Source organism: Amblyomma mixtum, chromosome 6 (assembly GCF_055824585.1).
Source record: "Amblyomma mixtum isolate Tamu chromosome 6, ASM5582458v1, whole genome shotgun sequence".
NCBI lineage: Eukaryota > Metazoa > Arthropoda > Arachnida > Ixodida > Ixodidae > Amblyomma > Amblyomma mixtum.
In genome coordinates this window covers 133,823,370-133,844,920 of record NC_143017.1, presented here as the reverse complement: position 1 = coordinate 133,844,920, position 21,551 = coordinate 133,823,370, and the positions used below count along the sequence as shown (strand labels likewise).

The 21,551-nt window shown below is 44.2% G+C and overlaps 1 protein-coding gene across 8 annotated transcripts in view; it reads right to left on the bottom strand.

Annotated features, from left to right (window-relative positions):
- Positions 1 to 3,069: 3,069 nt before the first annotated feature.
- Positions 3,070 to 21,551, bottom strand: part of rols (zinc-RING finger and ankyrin repeat domain-containing protein rolling pebbles) — a 282,854-nt gene continuing 264,372 nt past the window's right edge. For all 8 annotated transcript variants that reach the window (XM_089549208.1, XM_089549203.1, XM_089549209.1 and 5 more), the window contains 16 exons: positions 21,057 to 21,330; positions 19,867 to 20,098; positions 18,180 to 18,382; positions 17,169 to 17,355; positions 15,447 to 15,703; positions 13,816 to 14,053; positions 12,755 to 12,991; positions 12,432 to 12,611; positions 11,444 to 11,771; positions 10,440 to 10,615; positions 10,136 to 10,268; positions 9,567 to 9,658; positions 8,495 to 8,647; positions 7,930 to 8,030; positions 7,404 to 7,556; positions 3,070 to 6,630 (listed from right to left, as the gene is read on the bottom strand). In XM_089549208.1, coding sequence (XP_089405334.1) covers positions 6,534 to 6,630; positions 7,404 to 7,556; positions 7,930 to 8,030; positions 8,495 to 8,647; positions 9,567 to 9,658; positions 10,136 to 10,268; positions 10,440 to 10,615; positions 11,444 to 11,771; positions 12,432 to 12,611; positions 12,755 to 12,991; positions 13,816 to 14,053; positions 15,447 to 15,703; positions 17,169 to 17,355; positions 18,180 to 18,382; positions 19,867 to 20,098; positions 21,057 to 21,330 — 3,041 coding nt within the window. In that variant the 3' untranslated portion in view covers positions 3,070 to 6,533. The remainder of the gene's footprint in view (positions 6,631 to 7,403; positions 7,557 to 7,929; positions 8,031 to 8,494; positions 8,648 to 9,566; positions 9,659 to 10,135; positions 10,269 to 10,439; positions 10,616 to 11,443; positions 11,772 to 12,431; positions 12,612 to 12,754; positions 12,992 to 13,815; positions 14,054 to 15,446; positions 15,704 to 17,168; positions 17,356 to 18,179; positions 18,383 to 19,866; positions 20,099 to 21,056; positions 21,331 to 21,551) is intronic.

The window sequence follows — 21,551 nt, the reverse complement described above, 5'->3', positions numbered from 1 at the left end:
TGAGGGGTGCGGAAGAACACATTTATACAGCGCGCGCCGTTCTGATTGGCTCATATCACCGCTGTCTTCACAGAGCTGCAAGCGACTTTTGAGATAGAGTATTATATACAGGGTGTTTCACCTAAGACTTTCTGCAATTTTTAAAAATAAGCTATTTGAATTAGATGCGCGCTTTTTCTGGCATAGCATTGTCAGTGGTGTAGTACATCATAATGCAGCTAAGACGTGCTAACTAGCAGGCTTGTTAACCAATATTTAATAGTTAACTTTTAAACTATTACCATTGGGCTCCTTAATTATTGAGAGGCATGTAGCCCACCGTAAGTAATGTCCATATCCGTTTTTAGAATTTCGAGAACGCGATTATCCTCGGCGCTGTGGCCCAACAAATTTTGGCTATTTCGACGAGTTAGGTTCACTGGAGAGGTTGCTTTGCCTGCAAGCTTCTCAAACCGCATGTATTTTGGCGCGATGTAGGCAAAATTTGTTGGGCCACAGCGCCGAGGATAATCGCGTTCTCGAAATTCTAAAAACGGATATGGACATTACTTTCGATGGGCTGCATGCCTCTCAATAATTAAGGAGCCCAACGGTAATAGTTTAAAAGTTAACTATTAAATATTGGTTAACAAGCCTGCTAGTTAGCACGTCTTAGCTGCATTATGATGTACTTCACCACTGACAATGCTATGCCAGAAAAAGCGCGCATCTAATTCAAATAGCTTATTTTTAAAAATTGCAGAAAGCCTTAGGTGAAACACCCGGTATATAAAACGCCTCCACGCAAGAAAGCTCACCCTCACAAGATAGCTTCCGCGCACCTTCGCGATATAGTGTGGGGAAGCCGACTTGCGGGAGCGCGCTCTCTTTGCGGGGAAGCTTTCTTGCTGGTGCAGAAAAGACGGCACCTTAGCGCTTTCCTGCACTCGGCGCAGAGTTCTGATCATGGTTGTGACAAAGCCAGATCTCAACACTGCGCATGCGTTACGTGCAGCGTCCTTTAAAGGCTTAAAGTTTTGGCGCCGAATTTTCAACTGACGTCGCGACACGTGTTAGCGCAACACTATGCGCGCACTGCCAGCGGCGAGCGAAAAGACTTGGGATGCACCAGCTCGTAGAAAAAAAGAAAGAAATTTTATTGAGAGGAAAGGAGGAGAGGTCGGCCGGTGGTAACATGGCCTCTGCCTGCTACTTCACGAGCTCCTAGGGTTGACAGCTAAGCTGCGGACAGTGCCACCTCACAGGCTCGCATGTACCAGCTGTGGCTCACAGCTACCAAACTGGGCACCTTCGATGTGTGTTTGGAGCTGGAGAGAAAGCAAAAATCTGAAGACACAAAACAAACAGCAATGAAGCAATGAACATTGAAAAAATATAACTAGACCAATGACGTTTTCAAGTATGATCTCGTTTCATGCCCACACTCTTCTGCGCACTTCATACATAGTGCAATAATTGTTCTATCTGAAATTACCCTCTTGCTGAAAGGTCATTTTATTCACTGTTTTCATGTAAAATATATATCGACACACACAGAGTGCTCGTATATCTTGTTTCGGGACATTTCTGTTAATCAGATGAACACATTTCCATAGTCCCTTCAAGTTCACCTTAAAGGGCCTGTGACCACCCCAGCGCAGCAGACACTCTCTACCTCTCTTTGAGCGAGCCTCCTCTCCTTCCATTCCCTCCTCGAAATTCTTCTCTCCCGCTCCTCGTCGAGTAGGCTCGGCAAGGCAAAATCACCCCTTCGTTCTCCGGTGTAAGCCGGAGGCGTGGTGTCTGTGGAGTGCGTCACAGGGCGACGTCATGGCCCCGCCTTCAATAGAATTCTTTTCTTGGTTTTTGCATTTTCTCCGCACACTGAACGATCGAGAGGCGCGATCGGCTCGACCACCTAGACTTGTTAGCGAGCGCATCCTTTCATACATCTGTTTGTCATTCCCAGTTAACGAGCCACCTTTTCATTTTCTTTTAGGCCTCCCCACCGTTTCACGAGCGGAGGGGCGGAAGTCGGTTGTGTTCGAAACACACGGCGAAGCGCGGACCCGGCAACCGCCCGTTTGCTTTTCTCCATGCGTGTTTGTGTTCTGTGTGTTTGTGTCTTTTCTCCGCTCCAAAGCATATGTCATTCATTGGAGTCAAGGCGTACGCAAGATGCACGAAAGATAAGGGGTGTGTGTGCGGAGCGGTCATGTGGGCGAGCGAGGGAAAGGCTCTGCTGCACTACTAATTAAAACCTTGTTTTGGGGGGCTCGCATAGAAGAAAAGAAACTGAGAAGGGAGCGCGCACGCAGAGCGTCTCGTGACGTGATCACGGCGGGGGGGGGGGGGGGGGGGGGGGGGGCGAACCAACTCCCTCAGTTTTACTATTTTTTTACTTTTTATGGCTAGGGTTCAAGGCTGTCGCCGCACGCTCCCTCCGCAGTTTTTTTTTTTTTTGTTCCTTCATGCGGGTTTGTAGGCATGAGCCAGAACAGAAGGCGCTGCGGAAAGCCTTGTGCAGACGACGCGACGCCAAGGCTACGCCCAACCTTCTCCCGTCAGTCAGAACGATGCACCAATGGAGTGCCTTTAGCGAAAGTAGCCCCCCTTGACGTCAGCGGGGTGCAGAGTAGTGGGCCGGGCCCGTTTTTGAAGGAAGGAAAGAACGAACGGGCTTTGATTTGAATTTTCGCAGCTTTTCGGGGCGCGCATGGCTCTAATATTTTGCAGAGGTTATCTTCGATGCCTCATCTATGCAGTGGGCTTGTTTTTCAAAAATGTCCGGACCCTGGTCAGTGGCCCTTTAAAGGGTGAACTGTATTAACTGTATCCGTGTGTAGCCATGTCTACAGCGTAAGGGGAGCTACTTATTGTAGTTAAGCCTGGGTGTATGGTTGTAGTGATTTGCATGAATGGATGAGAAAAAAGTGCCAAGTTCAAGGTGCTCAAGGCCTCTGCCTCAGCCTTAGAAGCTGTCAGCTGATTCATGCCTTTTATCTACGTACCTCGCTTTGGTTCAGTGCTCTTCGGTTGATGCCAGAGATGCAAACACAATCTCAGTGAGGAAAGAGCCACAAGTTTTCAGGGGAAAGAATCTAGTTTATTGTCGAATACATATATATATGGCTGTGTACACATCCTGCCTTCCCTGTGTCACTGTATACTGTGAAACAGAAGTATAATGTGTGTGGCTATATAATTCTCTATAAAGTATACTGTATCTACAAATACCCTTATATGTACACACACACACACACAGTACTTCAACCATAGGATATAGTTGTGACAATTTTGTGTACGGTTATATAAAAACAATTTACTTATTAGCACGAATATGCTTACGTAGCACGTGCTGCTTGCACAATAGCAGTTCTTATTTTAATTAAGAAACCCAGCTTGAAATACTTGTCTTTTATATACAGAAATACAATTTGGATCACCACTTAATTACAAAATTAGAGTGGGGCCCAAGAAATTAGCCCCAGTCATACTGGAATAATGCATGAGAAGATTTGTCACTATATATGGAATATATCCATGGGACTGCATATACTTCCTGTTTCACGAGTTACATGATACCTTATCGTCCAAAATATGTAGAGCATTAAAGTAGCTCCCTCCTGTGAGTAGGCAAGGTCACTGACCGATCCTGTAAATTTAGCACTTTGATATATATCTGATAGCAGACAGGCAACACTAATGCCACAAGCATTTCTTGCCAGACAACTTGTGGTAGTGCTGCATTGGCATTTATAACAGAGCATATTTTTTGCCAGCACAAGCAAACTTGTTTCGAAACACTGTTTAAGCACAAGCAAAAAATACTGAAGTTGAGCCCATCCTGCATAAAACTTGAAAACTCATGTAGCAATCACAACACACAAACTTCACAGGATGCTTAAGCCAAGTATCAGTGTTTCCCAACACAAACAAAACTCTCAATGTGATAAATTTCTGCATGCTTCTATACCAGAAACAATCATGGCACAAGTTTAGCATTTTAAACTTATTGCCCCCAAGCACAGAAATGTCTGATATAAAATGAAAAGTCAAAATTAAAAGAAACACGGCACTCAGTATTTCATGTTTATTGTGCTTGCAAAATCACCTTCGTTTTTGAGAAAAACTATTGAACATTACTTTTTACAGGGTAAGGTATAAAGAATTACTTGAAAGTAAACATCAGTACCGTATACATTTTCATGCCTCAGAGTTCAGAAAGTGAGAAGAAATGCATAAGTCGCTATGCGTAGTGTGTGTTAAAGAAATGCTGAATCAACACGCCATCTCACACAGACAAACAATGCTTGTGATTGTTTTCTGCCCTTCTGATGTGCCTGTGCTAAGTGCCAAGCATCAACTACATTCAACAAATGGGATTTAGGAAGTCCTTCCCAGTGTGACAAGCTTACGCTTTGCCAAGCAGCTTAAAGATGCAACTGCCAAAATTCATCACAGCTATAATCAGTCAGACTGGAATCTGCGTGGAAAAATTAGTGATTTTCACTGTAGCTGGTTTTGAGCTACCATATTTAAGCAGTCCTAATTTGTCATCATTTCCAATGCACACTCGATCACTGTGAGCAAAAAAAACTGCAAATAAATATTCATGTGGTTTCAGTCATGAAAGTTCTCAGTTTTACACTTCAAAAGAGCAATCAGCATGAGAAGTGGTCAGATGCAGTATATGCTTTTACACTTGCACAATCCACTTATCAGTAAGGGTAAAAAGAGTAAACACATGCTAAAAGCTAGCATATATTTATGCCATAAAACGTAGCTCTGCTGAACACTGGTTAATGTATCATGGCAAAGAAACAACCAATGCTATCTTCTAAAAAGCTACCACACAAAAACTTTTTTTTTCCATAATTTTTTTATGATGATGAATGACAGCGAGTGATATATTGTGTTGGAACACACATCTGTTTGGCTCATACATACTTTTTGGTGGCTATGGCCCAAACCTTCACAGTCTGAAGCAGATGTGTAGTTGTGTCACAAAAATAAAACAACGTTAGTTGGGCACTGATATGAAAAACTCCAAATTTGAATAAATAAGAAGCTTCATTTTCCAGTCACAGTACTTAAAAGGAGTTCAGACAAAAGTGTGCATGACTTCTATTCTAGGAGTTAGGTTAGATTTTGCTTCCTGGAAAATTTTTGAATCACAAATTACTTAAGTCCACAATTTCCTCCACCTTTTCTTAACTGCTTTTGACCAGCTTCTGTGAACACATCTAAAAAGCTGGCAGATACTCGAATTATATGCCATATGTTCGAACCTAAAATGTTTCCCTTATAGTAGTTAAATCGCTACACTTTCTCTCTAGTACAGAAAAAAGACACAGGTATGTAAAATTAGCTAACTGCACAACACAAAAGTAGACGCCATCTTCATGCTTAATGACAATGGCTAAAGTCTGACAGCTGCAACAATGCTGCAGTGTCAACTGTCCGATAAAAATGCCACTGTTTAGCTGCAGTCCAAGAGGCAGTGAAAAAGGCAGAAAGCCACAGCAGGCCGAGCTGTGAGAAAGGCTTTAACCGCAAGAACCACACTGTCATAGCCTGCCATCTGGCAACTGCAACTATGCACTCTGAAGCACGAATCTTGCAGTAAGTACACCAAACAGCACAGCCAGACACTGCCACATGCCAACCACCTCATCACACCCCAAAGGGACAGCAGCATTCTCTTGTCCTGGACAGCACTTTTGGATGTTGTACCAGTGCTGACTTGAGTGAAGTCCATTTCGGTAATTTAGCCTGGTGCGTCTTAACCTTGACATACCCACTAGCTTTCGCGAGAGGTCGCACTATAAAAAGGAATGCTTCAAGACAGGCTTGTATTGCAGCTCCCATATCTGTCTTTATATAAGCTCATGTTTTGAAAGGAATCATTGCACAACACAACATAGAAGCACTGCAGCTTGGGCTTCTGACACGAACGTGATAGGTATGTTTTCACAGCACTTTCAACACAGTGCAGGATGCACCCATCATGACTGCTCATTTTCACAACTGCCCCATGCTCGGCCATGGAGGTGAATCCACTACCAGCGCACAGTCACTCTGCACAAACAATCAGGAATGGGAAATTTTGTGATCAGAGGCAAAAATGTGTGCAAGTAAAATTTATGTACCAGCTCTTCTGGAGCATGGCAGTGCAGCTTGATCTCTGTGTACCTCAGCACATTTTCTTTTGCTTCATTTACGTGCTCACTGCCCTTATAAATACAGGAAAGTTGGGCTGTTATGTACAAAGATGAGAGATACGTGACACAGCAATAAATACTCAGAGTCCCCTTTTTTTCTCTTCCCCTGTAACATGTGCACTTGTAGGATAAGTGACCTTGGTGTATTCTGGTACTGGGAGGAGAGAAAAGAAAGGTCACTATAATTCACGGTATGCTACAGTGCGGAGAGTGCTTCCTTGGCCAGTGCAGGAAGGGCGAGCATGGGGAGGGGTGCAGTTTCTAAATGCCTTCTCCAGGAGCAACGCACGAAGAACACAGGCCTGCTCCGCTGTCTCTCTGGCAGTGCGCTCACAGGTGCACCGATGCCAAGTTGAGCCTGCTGTCCACCGAAATGCCACAGACCTGTTCCATGCTGTCCGTGCAGGTCGACTGGTTGTCCAGAGAGCTGGTGGGTTAACGAAAGGGCAAAAAATAAACTTAAAAGAAGCTCCAGTCAGTATCTTCACTGAGCACAGATCTAAAACATGAAATGCCCTTTTCCTTGGCAGCGTTCTTCCAGTTCCGCACCAGTGCACGTGTGTCTAAAAGAACCCATGAGTGGACACTCTAGATGCAGCATAGTCGGCTGCTGCTGGTACCATCAGTCTATTGATACAAAGCATTCACGAAAAGTTCTGCATGTAGTAGCTGTGTGCTACTGTCGCACAACCTTAAGCAGCACGGCTCCTAACCTATGCCTTACGATAAAAGACAAGTGTTGGCCAGCATGTTAAACTACATGCACATCAGGCGTTTTTTACAAGTTTAACCAAAATTGGCCTGGCAGATTGTGACCAGTTGCACCAGGCCAACAGCATGAACTGATAGTTCTTCTTGATTGGTTATGTAAAGGAGTAAAGGAGTTGTGTCACCACTAGACTGAAACCAGCTCAGCATGCATGGATGTATATCGATATATGGTTCAAAGGAAAGTTCTAACCAAATGTCACCAATGAGAAGTGAAAGTACACTTTTTACAAATACCAAGTCGTTCATAGTTTGAGAAATTTCTCTGCAAATTTAAGAACCCTTTAGCCCTAAATACACTATTGGCTGAAAGGCCAGAGATTCGGAGATGAAAATGCAAGAGGGAGGCAGCTGAGTTTGAGTTAGATCAATAGAGCTACTTTTGAGCAAATTGCATGAAAGCACTTGGACACTTCCCAAGAGACCTCATACCTTCTTGTTGACATGTACTGGGTGCTGGAGAGGTCAACATCTCCTGAGCCAATTTCCTCCTGCACCTTGAGCAGCGTTCGCCGCTGCTCCAGGTTGGAGATGGGGGCCAGTCTGAGAGCTTCCTCTATGTTTGCTTGGGCCTCAGCTTGGCATCTGCAGAGCACAAGAAGTAAGGTTGATTGTTCCCTGTAAAATGGCGATAAGAAAAGCAGTGAAAGCAGCAAAGCTGCATATTATGAAGGGGTCTAGCCTCACACAGTACAGCACACCTTGCTGGTAGTGCCTAGGCGGAACTATGGCCTGTCTGCAGAGCCTGCCTGGATGGAATTTAAATCAATTCATACTGATAGAAGACGCTGCGATTACAGGCTTGGTTTGGAGACTTATGAGTGGTACTTTATTTGGCCGCTGGCATCCAGCACCTTTCACGTGTGTGTTCCCCCCTAAATACCTTACGCTGTGAGGCAGGCCAAGCAGTTCGAAGAAAGACCAAAACAAGGAAAGGCCAAAACAAACTGCATCATACCCTTTGTCTTTATACGCCTTGGCCCGAATGAAGTGGCCCTCAAAGCTCTTTGGTCGAAGCTCGATAGCTTGAGTTGCTGCTAAGATGGCTGCATCAGGTTCCTGCATGCACAAAAATCATGATAATGGCAGTTAAAGAACCACTGTATTATTGTTAAATAGAAAACAGTAAGGCAAGTATGAAATAAATAAGTACATTTAATGCCTTAAAACATGAATTTAAAAGGTTTAGCAACAAAAAGGAAAGAAAAGATAAAATTTAAAGGCAGAAGTTTTAGTTTTACCACATCACAGTGAAACCATATCAATGTGCAACCGATTTATCAATAATTATTGATGTTGACAAAATGAAATCAACCAACAGGAAAGCAGACAAGACTGTTTCTTTAGAATTTTCACAGAGACGCTTGAGAAGCGACTTGATTAGACACAATAAATAGCTTGATTAACCAGTACTTTTTGCCTAGAGCTTTTAATAGAATTCATCTGCTTTTTCTTCCATCATTTGTGGACGGACAAGTATCTGTAAGCAAGGGATTTAAATAATTTGCACATAGACTACCTACATTCAATTTCCTTTTGCATTTGGCAAGTCCGAGCAGCAACTGGTGCTTCAGCTGGAGGAACGTGCTTCCACTCTCTGCGTCCTCCACAACAGATGCTGGAAATTTCTTGAGGGCATACTGGTAGCGATGGACAGCGTCCTTCATGTGGCCTTTCTGCAAATAGTGTAGAGGGAAGACGTTTTTCGCAAACAATCCCAGGAATCCCTTTTGTGCACATCCAACCATGAAGTTAACCCTGTATATGCTCATGGTGTATAACATGTGATAAAGGCAGTACAAATGTCAAACCATTGTGAATTAAACCTATATTTTCCTGCAAACTTGGGGAAGCCAAAACAGAGTGTCGACTGCCATAGATGTGGGAAGCCTGCTGAAAGATCACTCACTGTGAAACGTAACCCTACCAACTGAACCACTGAAAATTTCAACAAGCCTGCTTCTGCACCAGTTTGAGATGGAATCATTTCGAGTTCTGCTTTTGATATACCTATGTTTTATGTCAAAGTTCTTGTGCACTGTTTTATTATACTTAGGTGTTTATAAATTAGAGAAATGTTCTCATTTTAATAATGTAATAATAATAATAATAATAATAATAATAATAATAATAATAATAATAATAATAATAATAATAATAATAATAATTTTCTTGCCGAATCTTCGAGTTTTTTAGACATGTGCAGTATAGGGGCCCATAGTGATGAAACGACAGAATTAAGTTCTGAACTTCTACCCCACAGCATTAATATTAAGAACAACTGAACCATGTCTCTAGGAAAAATCACAAAGTTTGCTTCTACCAAATTAATAGGTGCATTAAACAGGAAGTATCACTCCAAGTCTACACATTTAAAAAATGGGAACTATTCTTGTGGAAAATCAATTGTGACACGAGTCATCAAAACTTTTCCTCATGACAACCATGCAATGGGTGCACCAAAGGAAAGATCGAATGGTTCCAAAATACTTGTCATACCATATCAGTAGGCAGACCATATCATTCCCATATCATTTTGACTCTACACTTGCGAGTGATAACACTTCCTACAGGTGCCAGAAGGGAGTAACTTACTCTGTATAAAAGAGCTCCATCTTGGTGGAGCTTATTCAACAGAAGGTGCACAACATCAGGCTTGTCAGCTGCCATCTCCCAGGTTTGTGATCCTGAAAAGCATAATTTCATGGCAATCAATAAAATATGTATTGGAACTAAAGGTATGCACAGCATAGGACTTAGGTTTGATGTCCAGAAGGTGCAAGTAAGCCATGAGAGAAACAATAGTGGAGGGTTCTAGATTAATTTCCTCAACTTGGGGTTCCTTAACGTACACTGACATTACGCAGCACATGGATGCCTTGTATTTTGCCCTCAATAAAATGAGATTGCAGCGGCCAGGATTCGTCCCTTCGACCTTGTGCCCAGCAGCCAAATGCCATAGCCAGAGTTACTGCAGAAGGTGATGCTAAAGCAGTTTCAGTAAACATATCATATCCATCCGTACTTACACAGTTGGATGCCCACCCTTGAAAAGAGTATGTCATTACAAAATTCTTAATTGCAGTTTTAAGTCATAGTTTGAAATGAACTTAATTCGAAATTAATGTACGATATAAAACATGCATCAGAAAGGGCAACTGTACCTATCTTGGCTCCTGCTTGTAGGAAGCAGTTGATGGCATCAAGATTTCCAGTTCCAATGGCCCGATCAAGAGCTCTGGTTCCATTCAGGTCCACATGCTCAATCTCAGCCCCATTGTTCAGAAGCAGCTTGATCTGTAAACAAATGTAGAGCAGACAGTTAAGACAAGACTGAAAGTGGCTGTGCCTACCGTATTTCTCTAAAATTTCCAGACAGGGTTTACAGAGCATGCATATTGTCACATGGAAGTTGCACACAAGCATGGTTGAATGTGCTGAATGTTTGCTGCTGCACTGAGCGCTTACCACTTCAGCATCTCCTTGCATAGCAGCCATATCAAGGGGTGTCCTGCCTCGCTTGTCACTGTGGTTGATTTCAGCGCCATGCGTCAGGAGGCATTGAGCCGCTTGTAGTTGTCCTCGACTGCAAGCCCAGCTCAAGGCAGACAATCCATCTCTGTCTTGCCACAACAAATTGGCTCCTGCAAAAAAGGTTCAGTAAGAATTTGTCATGGAGAGGTTTAGAACTCCTCAGTTCATTTTTTCCATAATACCTCCTTTCTCTAACCGAAGTGATTGCTAACTAAATAATTTGTAATTGAGTGAAGTGCAGTTTATACACAGCAGGCGAAAAAAAAACTGATCAGGTTTACTGAACTGCTGACCCAATTTGCTACTGCTGCTGATGATGCACTAAGGCCCAAAATGCACAATAGAAATGTTTCTATGTAACTCATAGACAAACGATAGGAAATAAGAAATTCATTTAACACGGTAAACTTCTCCTGTGGTGCCCAGGTGCTGAAAGTGCTGAATAGAATTAAATAGTTTCATTTACTTGGATGCAATACAATTTTTGTTTACTGGTTACTGAAGTGAGAAAAAAAATCACTCCTCACACTAAAATTGAATTATTACAATTCAATAACTGAATACTAATCCTTTTCTCGCTCCGTGCCGGCAAAATGGACCCATGTGTTACAACCTTGCTTGCACTGTATCTGGGTGAATATGATACACTAATATACATGGTCGCTTCCACTGTGTGCACCTTGGCTATTACTAAGTGCCCATAACCATCTAACCAAAACTTCCTCTCTGGTGAATGCAACATTTAATACTTCTATTAACTCTTGTGTTGACAAAAGCAATGACTTCTAAAATTCTCCAAAGCCTATTTCGTGCCCTTTTAGCACTGCACTACTCAGTATGTTCGTTAAGCACTTATGCTCTAATGCACACTCCATACTGAACCAGTTCGTCACTAAAACGATTGAAGATATTATTTATGCAATTTTTTGGCAACGCACCCTTAGCGAGCAGAAGCTCCAGTACTCCAAGGTGCCCCTCGGCAGCTGCTAGCATGAGTGGTGATCGGCCCACGGCGTCGGCCTGTTCGAGGGCACGCGCGTGACACAGCAGCAGCTCAGTGACGGCCCAATGGCCCTCGCGTACGGCGCAGCAGAGGGGTGGCTCGCCCGCGTTGGAGCGCACAAGAGCTGAGGCCCCGCGGCGCATGAGCACGGCGCAGAGGTCCCGATGACCAGCCAAGCTCGCAGCTGTCAGTGCTGTGTGGCCGCTGAAGTCGTCCTGCTTGTTCACCTGGACCTCCATCATGTCCAGCAGGAACTCACACACCTGGGTACATAGGCGATCCAACACAGAGAGTCCATGTAGACAGGAATTCACACTTTCAAGCTGTTAACAAATTTACGTGAATTCTGAATGAACTGAACAAAGACTGTGTACTGGCAATATGCATGGCTACAAGCTCCTTGGCTTCACACTGTTGCAGTGCACAGTTACATAACTTGCATGCAGTGCTTAACAGCTCGTTGAAACCGATTTTTTTTGAACAGGTGATTTTTTTCACTTTTTGGTTAAACGTCTTTTGCACATTATTAATGTTTTGTTGAATTAATTCACTCATAAGAAAACCAGCAGAATTGGCAAAGCTCCGGTTGGGTTTTCAGGAAGCTCTAGGCCAGTCGCTACAAATTAGCACGAGAATGACTTACCTAACGAACGTCTGAAGTATATGGCAGAGCTACTCCCCTTGCCATTCTCACTAGCGCCAAAAGTTATAATTTTCCTTAAGAAACCACACGTGAGTGTCATTTGCCTTAGCACACACAATGCATTCTGTTGCGAAATAATTAACTATAGACGGATGAAATGCATCTTGCATTGTGTAGGTTGTTTTGAATTCTGCAGGCTTGTTTTTTAAGGTTTTGGTTGAATGTGTTTGAGTTACATATTGCTGACTGCCAGAAAAAATTACATGCAATGCTCACATACCTCAATGTGTCCAGACTTTGCAGCTGCGATGAGGGCCTGTTGGGCAGCTCTGCGAAGGCCCAGTGCGATACCAAAATCATCTGCCCACTTGCACTGCACAAGATGTGCCACGAGGTCCAGGTGGCCTGAACTGGCTGCATAGGCCAACGCTGAGAGGCCCTCACTGTCCACATGGTCAATCTGCAAGATAACAACAAGGGTCACTTTCTACAAGCACAGACAAATCCCACACACACGCCTCACGCACTGCCTATAACAGCTCTGGCTACTGTAAGGGGCCTGGCTATAACAGCTGATCAAGTACCCATGCTTGAAGTACCCACCCTTGCTCCACATGACAGCAGGTACTTGGCGATCTCGTAATGTCCCTGCTGGCAAGCCATGCTGAGGGCTGTGCGGCCCACCTCAGAGGCAACGTTGACATCAGCTCCGAATTCCACCAACGATGTGACCATGTCGGTGAATCCCTCGTAAGCAGATAGCACCAGCAGTGGTGCTCTGTGCAGGCAGTTAGTGCGTGCATTTGGATCCGCTTGAGCCAGCAGCAGCAGGCGGCTCACCTGCACCAATAAACACATGGCATCAAAGGTAAAACATAATGAAGGCACACAAATTGTGGGCCTCATGGCCACAAATGGCTTTGTGACAACACGTGTCTTTTTGTTTGTCCGAGTGCAAGTAAGTGCACTCAGACAAAGAATAGGATGAACACTTGCTCTACTGGATTCCTGTGCACATAAAGAACAGATTGGACACTATATAGTGACAGCAACACAGCTCCAGTCTCAAGATGCAAATTAAATTAAAACAGGAATAGTGTTTGAAGAATGGTGGGAAGAATAATTGTACTCAAAGGTCAACTGGAATGAAACTGCTAGAATGTTAATGTGGTATCACTGTACTTCTGAAAACTGGTGGGCACCCAGACAGACAAGGTTTACTCAGCAACCAGAAAGCACTGATAATATAACTAAACATTAAATGTACACTGAATACTGCAGCTCAATTCTTCTGAACAGTTATAATATTAGCATCAGAGGATTCAGGCTGAAAAACAGTCACTGTCAATCAGAGATATTTTGTGCAATGTGCATTCTGCAGCAAACAATCAAAGTAGCATCACATGTGATAAACACGATTTAAACAGATGTAGATATCCCTTCCGAGAAAAAACTGCCCAAAGTCGCTGCTCTACTTGTGATCCCTTCATAGGACTTAGAAGCAATGTTAGACTCAATTGTCAGGAAAAAAAAAAAAAAGAGGGTTCTGTCAGGAGGCACTGGCTAGTTTCTTTAAATAGTCTGCCCCAGCTTCCCTGTCACCCTTCTGAGAGAGAGTAGGTGTCGAATGCAGCTATGACAGATGCAAGCAAAGGAAAGAGTACCTTGACATTTGGACTGTGCAGGTTAGCAGGTGCAACGAGTGCCGAAGACACGCATCCGGCACTCTGGAAGACCCACAGAGCCTGCAGGTCTCTAGGAGTGCATGACTGAGGGAGGCCTCGAGAGAGGTTTTTGTAGATGTGTGCCTTGAGTATATGGTGGCCAAGCTCCAGCAGCTGGCTGGGATCAAGTGGTGCCTCAATGCGTGACATGCGCAGTGCAATTGATGCATGGCCCGCCCTGTGGGAGAAGACAGAACGACATGTGTATTGTGTGAAATGTTGGACGCACGTCATAAGGCATGTGCACCAGCAGTCAAAAGTATGGAATGCAACATCACCAAAAAAAACTTAAATTTCACCACCTTCTTCACACACAGCCAGGAATAGATTCATGCTACGAATTCTGGCTGTGTGAATTACACACCGCACCACTGAATAGGTAACAATGAGCCCTGTATGCAAGAAAATTAATTTTCTTTAGCCAAAGTCACGTAATATATGTTTTTGATGTGCACGTACAGTCGGCCCTGAATAATTCAAACTCATTAAGCATAGTTTAGTTTTGAATTAAACAGAGTTTGAATTAAATGAAGCCTTTTTAATAATATGGATGTTGATTAGGTTGAATAAACTGGAAGTGAATTAAGTAAGTCTAGCTTTAATGTTTTTAGGAGAATCCCCCAAGGTGGAGTTGATTTGCAATAAGGGAGTAACTATTCACTGGCATCCACCCAAGCGCAGTCATGTGGCTGCTCTATGGAAGCTGTACAGCTTACCTTTGTAGTCGTAAGGCTGCGTTTGGATGGATGCCAATGAATAATTACTCTCTTATTACTAGGTTAAGAAGCCCACTGTACTAAGGCCCAATAAAATAAAGAATATGCTTTAAAGCAAACCATCCGAAGTTATTTCATGGCGTCTCTGCACTCTGAGCACTTTTCATGTTCCTGAAACAGCACATTGCTGAACGTTCCATAGTAAAGGTAAATTTGCTGCTTAATATGTCAATATTGATTATTTCTAGGAAACAATTTGTAAACTATGGCAACCGCTTTCTTTGTATAGCTCTGGCACAACTCAGATACCTTTCCTTTGCATTTTGTTCTGGCTAAAAGTGTGTTATCTTGAAGTAGTAGCCTTTTAATCCACACTAACATGATGTGTACACAGCCTGTTCAAAATTAAAATCAGGTCGCATGAACCAAATTTTCAATGTACCATTCTTTCTGAAACCACAATACTTGGCCCTGGTATTGTCAGCAATAACATCTAACATTTTACTTATTCGCCTGGGTGATGGATATGTGGCTTATAAATGGTATATCCCATATATATCTTTGAGGGCAAAAATATAAGTCCCCATGTGCAGCCCTTTTTACTACATCCTGCTGGAGCTGCTTGCATACATGCCAAATCTTTCACAGATGAGAAGGTCTATAAAAATGCCAGAAAAACACTATAGCACTTTTTTTGCATCATGTCTCACTACTATAGCAATCAAGGCACCGTCTCGACTTAGCAGCTGGGACACATATCACATATCTGGACATCAAATTTATTAATTCTAAACTGCACCACAAAGTGACTCACAAGCTAAACAGAACACGGAAGCACAGAGGCATAGTGCTCACCTCACATCACAGAGAAACTTGGTGCTGTCGTTCTCATCGCGGCGAATGAGCCACTCCCGCAAAGATGGGTGTGCTAACATGAGTGAGTCGTCATTGCGCTGAATTATGAACTGAGCCGTTGTGAGTGTAGTGAGACGCTGCTGGAAGTCAGCCCATGTCATGGGCTCATACGTGGCGCCTGCGTTGACACTGTGGTAGAGTTCGTGTGGCCGCAGTGGCGCCAGTGATGCCATGCACACCTGTAGGAGGCTTTGCACCTGTAACGAGAACAAACATACCATACTGTTAAATACGGTCAAGAAAATTTGACTTCACAGCAGCAAGCAGATAGGATGCTTTGTGAGTGTAACTTGCTGTTGTGTGCGCCTTCAGCTGGTTCTCAAGAATATCTTCTCATGCATTAATTTAAAGATATTACAATTCAAATTTTTTCAGTCAATTCATCCTTAACGGAAATGATTTCTTTAACATTAAGGTAATGGGATGAGCAATAAAATGAAGTTAAACATGACAAAGAACACTGCAGTGACAATTTTTAAGAATAAGCCACGAATTTAGAGCTAGAGAAAAGGTTTATAGGGCACAATTGATGCTTGGGAACAAATATGCTGTAGTGCTGCCTTGTGGCCCAGTCCCCTGATGTTGGTACCAGCAGATGAATCATGCATGTCTTCTCATACTTGCATGTGTTGAAGATTTGCGGGGTCGCAGCGGAGCACCAGAGCAAGATGACCAGCGTGGCTGGCTTCTAGTTCCGAACAGCCCGTGCCGGGCGTGCGCTCCGAGCACGCGCTGTCCATCTTTATTTTCTTCTAGTGAGCGCTGTAACGCCGATCTCAGCGCCAGCGCTTTATAGCGTCGCCGGGCGCTATAGGGCCCCCCGCCTAGACGGAACGGCGAAATGTACGCGCCGACGGGGCAGAGATGGAGTAGCCACGGCGGCAAGCAGGTCTGCAGGTGGGCCGGCAGCATCGAAGGGGAGCTCCTGGGGACATGTCTCGAGGTACACGGGTTTGAGTCGATCGAGGAAGACGACCTCTTCACGACCATCGTGCAGGATTGTCTCTGACTTTGTCGTCCTGTTGAGGACGCGGTACGGGCCGTCGTATGCGGGGGTAAGAAGCGCCTTTACAGCGTCTCGCCTGAGAAAAACATGCGTCGAGGAAGCAAGGTCGGGGTGCACAAAGACTTGATGGGCAGTTGAGCGAGGCGGCACTGGGCGCAGATGCTGAAGACAGTCCTGTAGGCGTTGAAGGCTTTGCAGGGGTTGGGACGAGGGAGCCGATGGTACGAACAAGTCTCCGGGAAGCCTGCCACGCTGGTCATCTTGCTCTGGTGCTCCGCTGCGACCCCGCAAATCCTCAACACATGCATTCCAGGCAATTTGCATAAGTGGTTGTGCAAAAATAAATCTTTCTCTGCCTTCACCAACAACTCTGAACATTTTTCAACTGACTGTACACGAACAATCAAATGTTTTTAATATGTGTTGCACAGAGCAGGTTGGGACAACTATGATAAAGCATGAACTATGGACCCAAAAGTTTTTGTGCGATTCATCATTAATATGGGGCTGTCATTAAACAGTGCCATTTGATGGTAATGAACAGATGTTTTTATTATGTGTTTAGTTAATTCAAAAGTTAACCTGACTGAACTCTTGCAGAGTTTTTTTTTTTTTAAGAAAAGCAAAGGTGCACTGCACAGCAGTAATCTCCATACCCTCTCAAATGCTCTGGTTGTGGTGAACTTCAAGTTGAAGTTGAGCAGGTACACTTCACTCAGGCTGACAGGCAGGACCTTGTAGCTGCTGCTCTTGACCACTAGATGACCACGCTCTATGAGGTCCATGGTCAGCTTGACATACAGGAAGCAGCCTTTGCTCAGATTGGCCAAGTGGTTGGCAAACCTGGATATACCAAGCATGTCGTGATTAATGGGTAGGAGCTGCGTCAAACTGACAATTGCGGTGAGAAGCTTTCAGCCGTGGAAAAAGAGTTGACCGAGATATTCACACTTTCTCTCCATGCAAGCCAGAGAAAGTCGCTACAGCAGGGCATAAAACCATGACACTACCATGCAAACGATTTCAAGAGGCAATGCGGTCGTATTTTTGCCCTTCTGACATTCACAGAGCAGCCAATCACTTGTACAATGAGTGGAGTTTAAACTTAATCTGCCTATTTGCCCTGTTATGTGTCTGTGCTTTTTATTCAGTGTTTGCAGCATTCTAAGGATTTGGATGAAAGTGAAGGAATATGCAAAAAAAGACAAATGAAATAATGGCTTGCAATCTAACTGTCCATAATTCCTTAAGTTCAAAACAAAATACTGCATAACGGGTGTTTCATTTTATACAGTACAGATGAAATAGAACTGATGAATTAAAACATGTCACACAGCTAATCAGTTATCATCTCCACGAATGATTGAATGGGTGCCCGCTTGGCAAGATACAAATAACTCAACCTCAAAAGTGGTGCTCTGCAGTTTACAGAATTTCTATAATGATATATCTGTATACTGAATGATATACAACACCCTGTACATTCCCAACGTAGTAGTATGTGGCAGTTGCTGCACAACATGCTGAAATCTAGCCCAAATTGTAGATATTGTTAGTGAATGGCCATTAAAAGTATTGCTTGTTTGAATAAAATCTCGCTGCAGCCCTAGAGACTCATGACAGCAATGAAACAAAATTTTGATCTGCTGGAGATGACAGAATTATACCTTGCATGTGTTGAGCCATCTTGCTTCCCATTATTGACTGTGATGTTGGCACGTGCAGATGGGCTAGACTCAATGCGGAACAGCACATAGCCCACAATGTCTCGCATTAAGTTCTCATTTGATGACATGCGATCGAGGGAGATCTGGTGGAAGGGCAGCTGTTTGGCAACTTCTTGGAACACTGTTCGAACAGTAACGACCAGCTGAAAAAGAAAAAACAGTACTTGCATGTTATCACGTAAGGCAAAGGCTAACTTAAAGCACCAAATGGCAGACATAAGGCAAAATTGGAGCATCAAAGAAACGTCCACAAGTATGTACAGAGGGATAAACAGTATGCACACACCTTATGCAGTGTATGGACAAGCATTAGAACTAGTATCACTGCTGGTCAGGGCTCTACCAGCAAGAGCAACCAAAAGCCAGTATTAGGCAAGTCAGAAAGCTACAAGAAGGAGCTGTTTGCATTTTCTCTACAGAACCTCTGTGCAAGTGTACCATTCAGGGGGCAGTGCATTTTCCACACTTTTTTAGTACTGAACTATAACGGCTGCCTGATCATTGCATTCTGCCCATATGGCTAAGTTTTCACATATAAGACATCATCACATTCTAAAAAAAGTAGTACAACAAAAAATTTTGTAAATTCAATCCCCACTAACTCGGAAACCAGGATAATTCGGACTTCCGCCATGGTCCCAGCCAACGCCCACGTAAGTCTTTGGGGTTGGGCGCTCGCGAATTCAGACTCTGAGGATCTTGCACCAGTTAATTCAGACAGGCTCCCGATGGGTGGCAATGTCGAGGTATGACTGGCAGGGCAAGCAATCATCCAAATAGTCTTCCTCAAACCGGAGTTGCATGGTGCAGTGTCGCCTGTGTACCTCAGAAGTGAGGTCAACAGCATTGAACACAATCAGAGGGCCCAGTCTTCAAAATGTAGTCCGACCGCATAGTTTCAAATTTCCGAGCTTCGCATCAGCACACGGCATGGTGGCATGGCAACTGCTGCGGCACCAATGTGCATTTCCCTTGCTTCCATCCATGAGGTTCTTCCGTTCCTCCAGACAGCCAAAACTGCTCGCTCATCCCTTGCTGTTCGATATTTGAGTGATGAAGCCTCCTCCCACACGATGCTGCAGAGTGTGGGGTCTCAATCGCTATCACGTTACACTGTGATGAATGCCACAGAGGCTCCTGTCATTTCAGAGTAGTTCTGCTTCGACATTCCCGACAGTGTGCATGCATTAACAAAACTGTGAAAAATAGTAGTTGCTTCGCAGTTCTCATCTCAAAAGCAGGCAGCCACTGCCCAGCCTTTCGCTAGATAAATTTACTGTGGTGTGAACAGTTTTTGCCAGTTCTTTTGGGCACAGTCGATATTTTGAACTTTCGGTTAATTCGAACATTCTTTTCAGTTTCTTGCAGTCTGAAATAGCAAGCTTTTACTGTACATTCATCCTTGAGCATCCTGAATTATAATTTCTTTTAGGCTTATGAGTGAAACTGATTTTTTTTTTCTTTTGCAAGACAGCATTTTTGTTTCAGCAATGTTTTGTGGACTGTTTGCAATGACATTAGCAGCAAAACAACAAATGTGACCCCAAATCTCGCAGAACGATAGGATATTTCAATAGCATGCATGCCACAAGGTGGGCTAGTTTTGACAGCTCTCAGTATACTTTACCTTGAGCCAGGCTGGGAACTTCAGTATGTGCCTGGCCAGGAAGGAAGTGATAGTGTCCCCATAGTCGGGTCTATGCAGTTCAGCCTCGTTGAGTGCATCCACGACAATAATGCAGCTGGTGTTGGGGATGCGACCTGTCTGCCTCAAGGAGCCCAGTGGTTCCAGGATGCCTTTTACCAGTGCTTCGTGGGGGTTGGAGTGGCACGAAGGCAGGCTGAGCACATCTTGAAGTCTGCATGTAGACCAGAAAAAAAAGTTTTGTATCGTATTGCAGTAGGAAGCAGACTTTTCCTACAGTAGCCATAGTGCCTACAGTAAAAGAGAGGCAATCTAAACTGTTCCGGGAAGGCCCTAGCCAAAAGTGTATGCAATGAATGAAATGTCCAATACACATTCATGGTTTTGAGACGTCCCGTATTTCACGAACAATCAGCATTACTCTGGTTATTTATCAACAACAACAACAAAGAAGATTTAGATATGGGATTACACATAAGAGATTATGAGTGCTCTTCTTAACGCAGCAACTTAGCTGGTAGAACTGTGGGAAACTCAGCAATGCCGATGAACGTGACAGTTTTTAGAGAACCAGTGATCGATACAGTGCCACAAGCACAAACCACAACGTGCACGTATGCACAACTGCCAGCGAGTGAATTGCACCGGCAGCATGTGCAATTCAAGTACCACATTCCACGGTCTTGTCGCGTCACAACGCTTTACATATAGCTACACTGTAACCCCCCCTTTTTTTATTCCATGCTGAAATAATATGCATGGTTGTGTGATAGATGATAGCAGGAAAGCGGGGGAAAAAATCCTTGAGCTAAGCGCGCTCATTTATACTCTTGGAAAGTGGCTTATGTCGAGTTAAAATCATCAAAGCGCTTTTCTCAAGTTCTGTCCCATGGACGCTGGTTATTTGCACATCGAAGCACATATAACGAAAGATGAGTCTTAAAGGGATGTTCACTTTGATCTCTTTGAAACGAGGATGCCTCACTACTGACAGCTGCATGCATCAGCGTGGTTTACATTAGTAAGCAAAAGAAGGAAGAAGCGGATCAGAAAGTGGCTACTCAGCTCTCAATTAACAGCTCAACATCACAGGCAAGCACCAGAATTCAACAGGTGCAGCTGCACCGAGACCGCTTTATATGCAAGCTGTAGTGACATGAGATATAACTCACCCCTGGTCCCTGAGCAGCAGGTCTCGGTAGGCCACCAGCTGGGGAGCCTGGCAGAGCTGGGCGGCCAAGCTGTGCACAAACTCTGGCACCAGACAGGTGAGGTTGTTGTCCGCCTGGCAGAAGTGGTAGGCCACCAGGTGGCCTCCCAGGCAGCGTGCCCCGTCTTGCTTGGTGCTCACCCGTGGCTGGTACACCGACGATGCAGAGCCACTGCCCACGCCGCCACCGCCAGATCCGAGAGCGCAACGGCGCTCCGACTCGCAAAGGCGCACACCTGCACGTCAGATAGTGCGCCAAGGCTTTACTTACTAATCCCCAGCATGTTGCCATAGTAATCACAACCAAATGTGCTGTCAGTGAACGCGTAGATAGCACATTTGCTTGCATGGCAGTGTGCTTCATGGCAACTGTGTTGCGGGTGCAGGCTTTTGTCGGCCCGATAGCCAGCCAGCATGTGGCCGTGTTTAGGCCTAATGGCGTAGGCTTGAAGAGCTT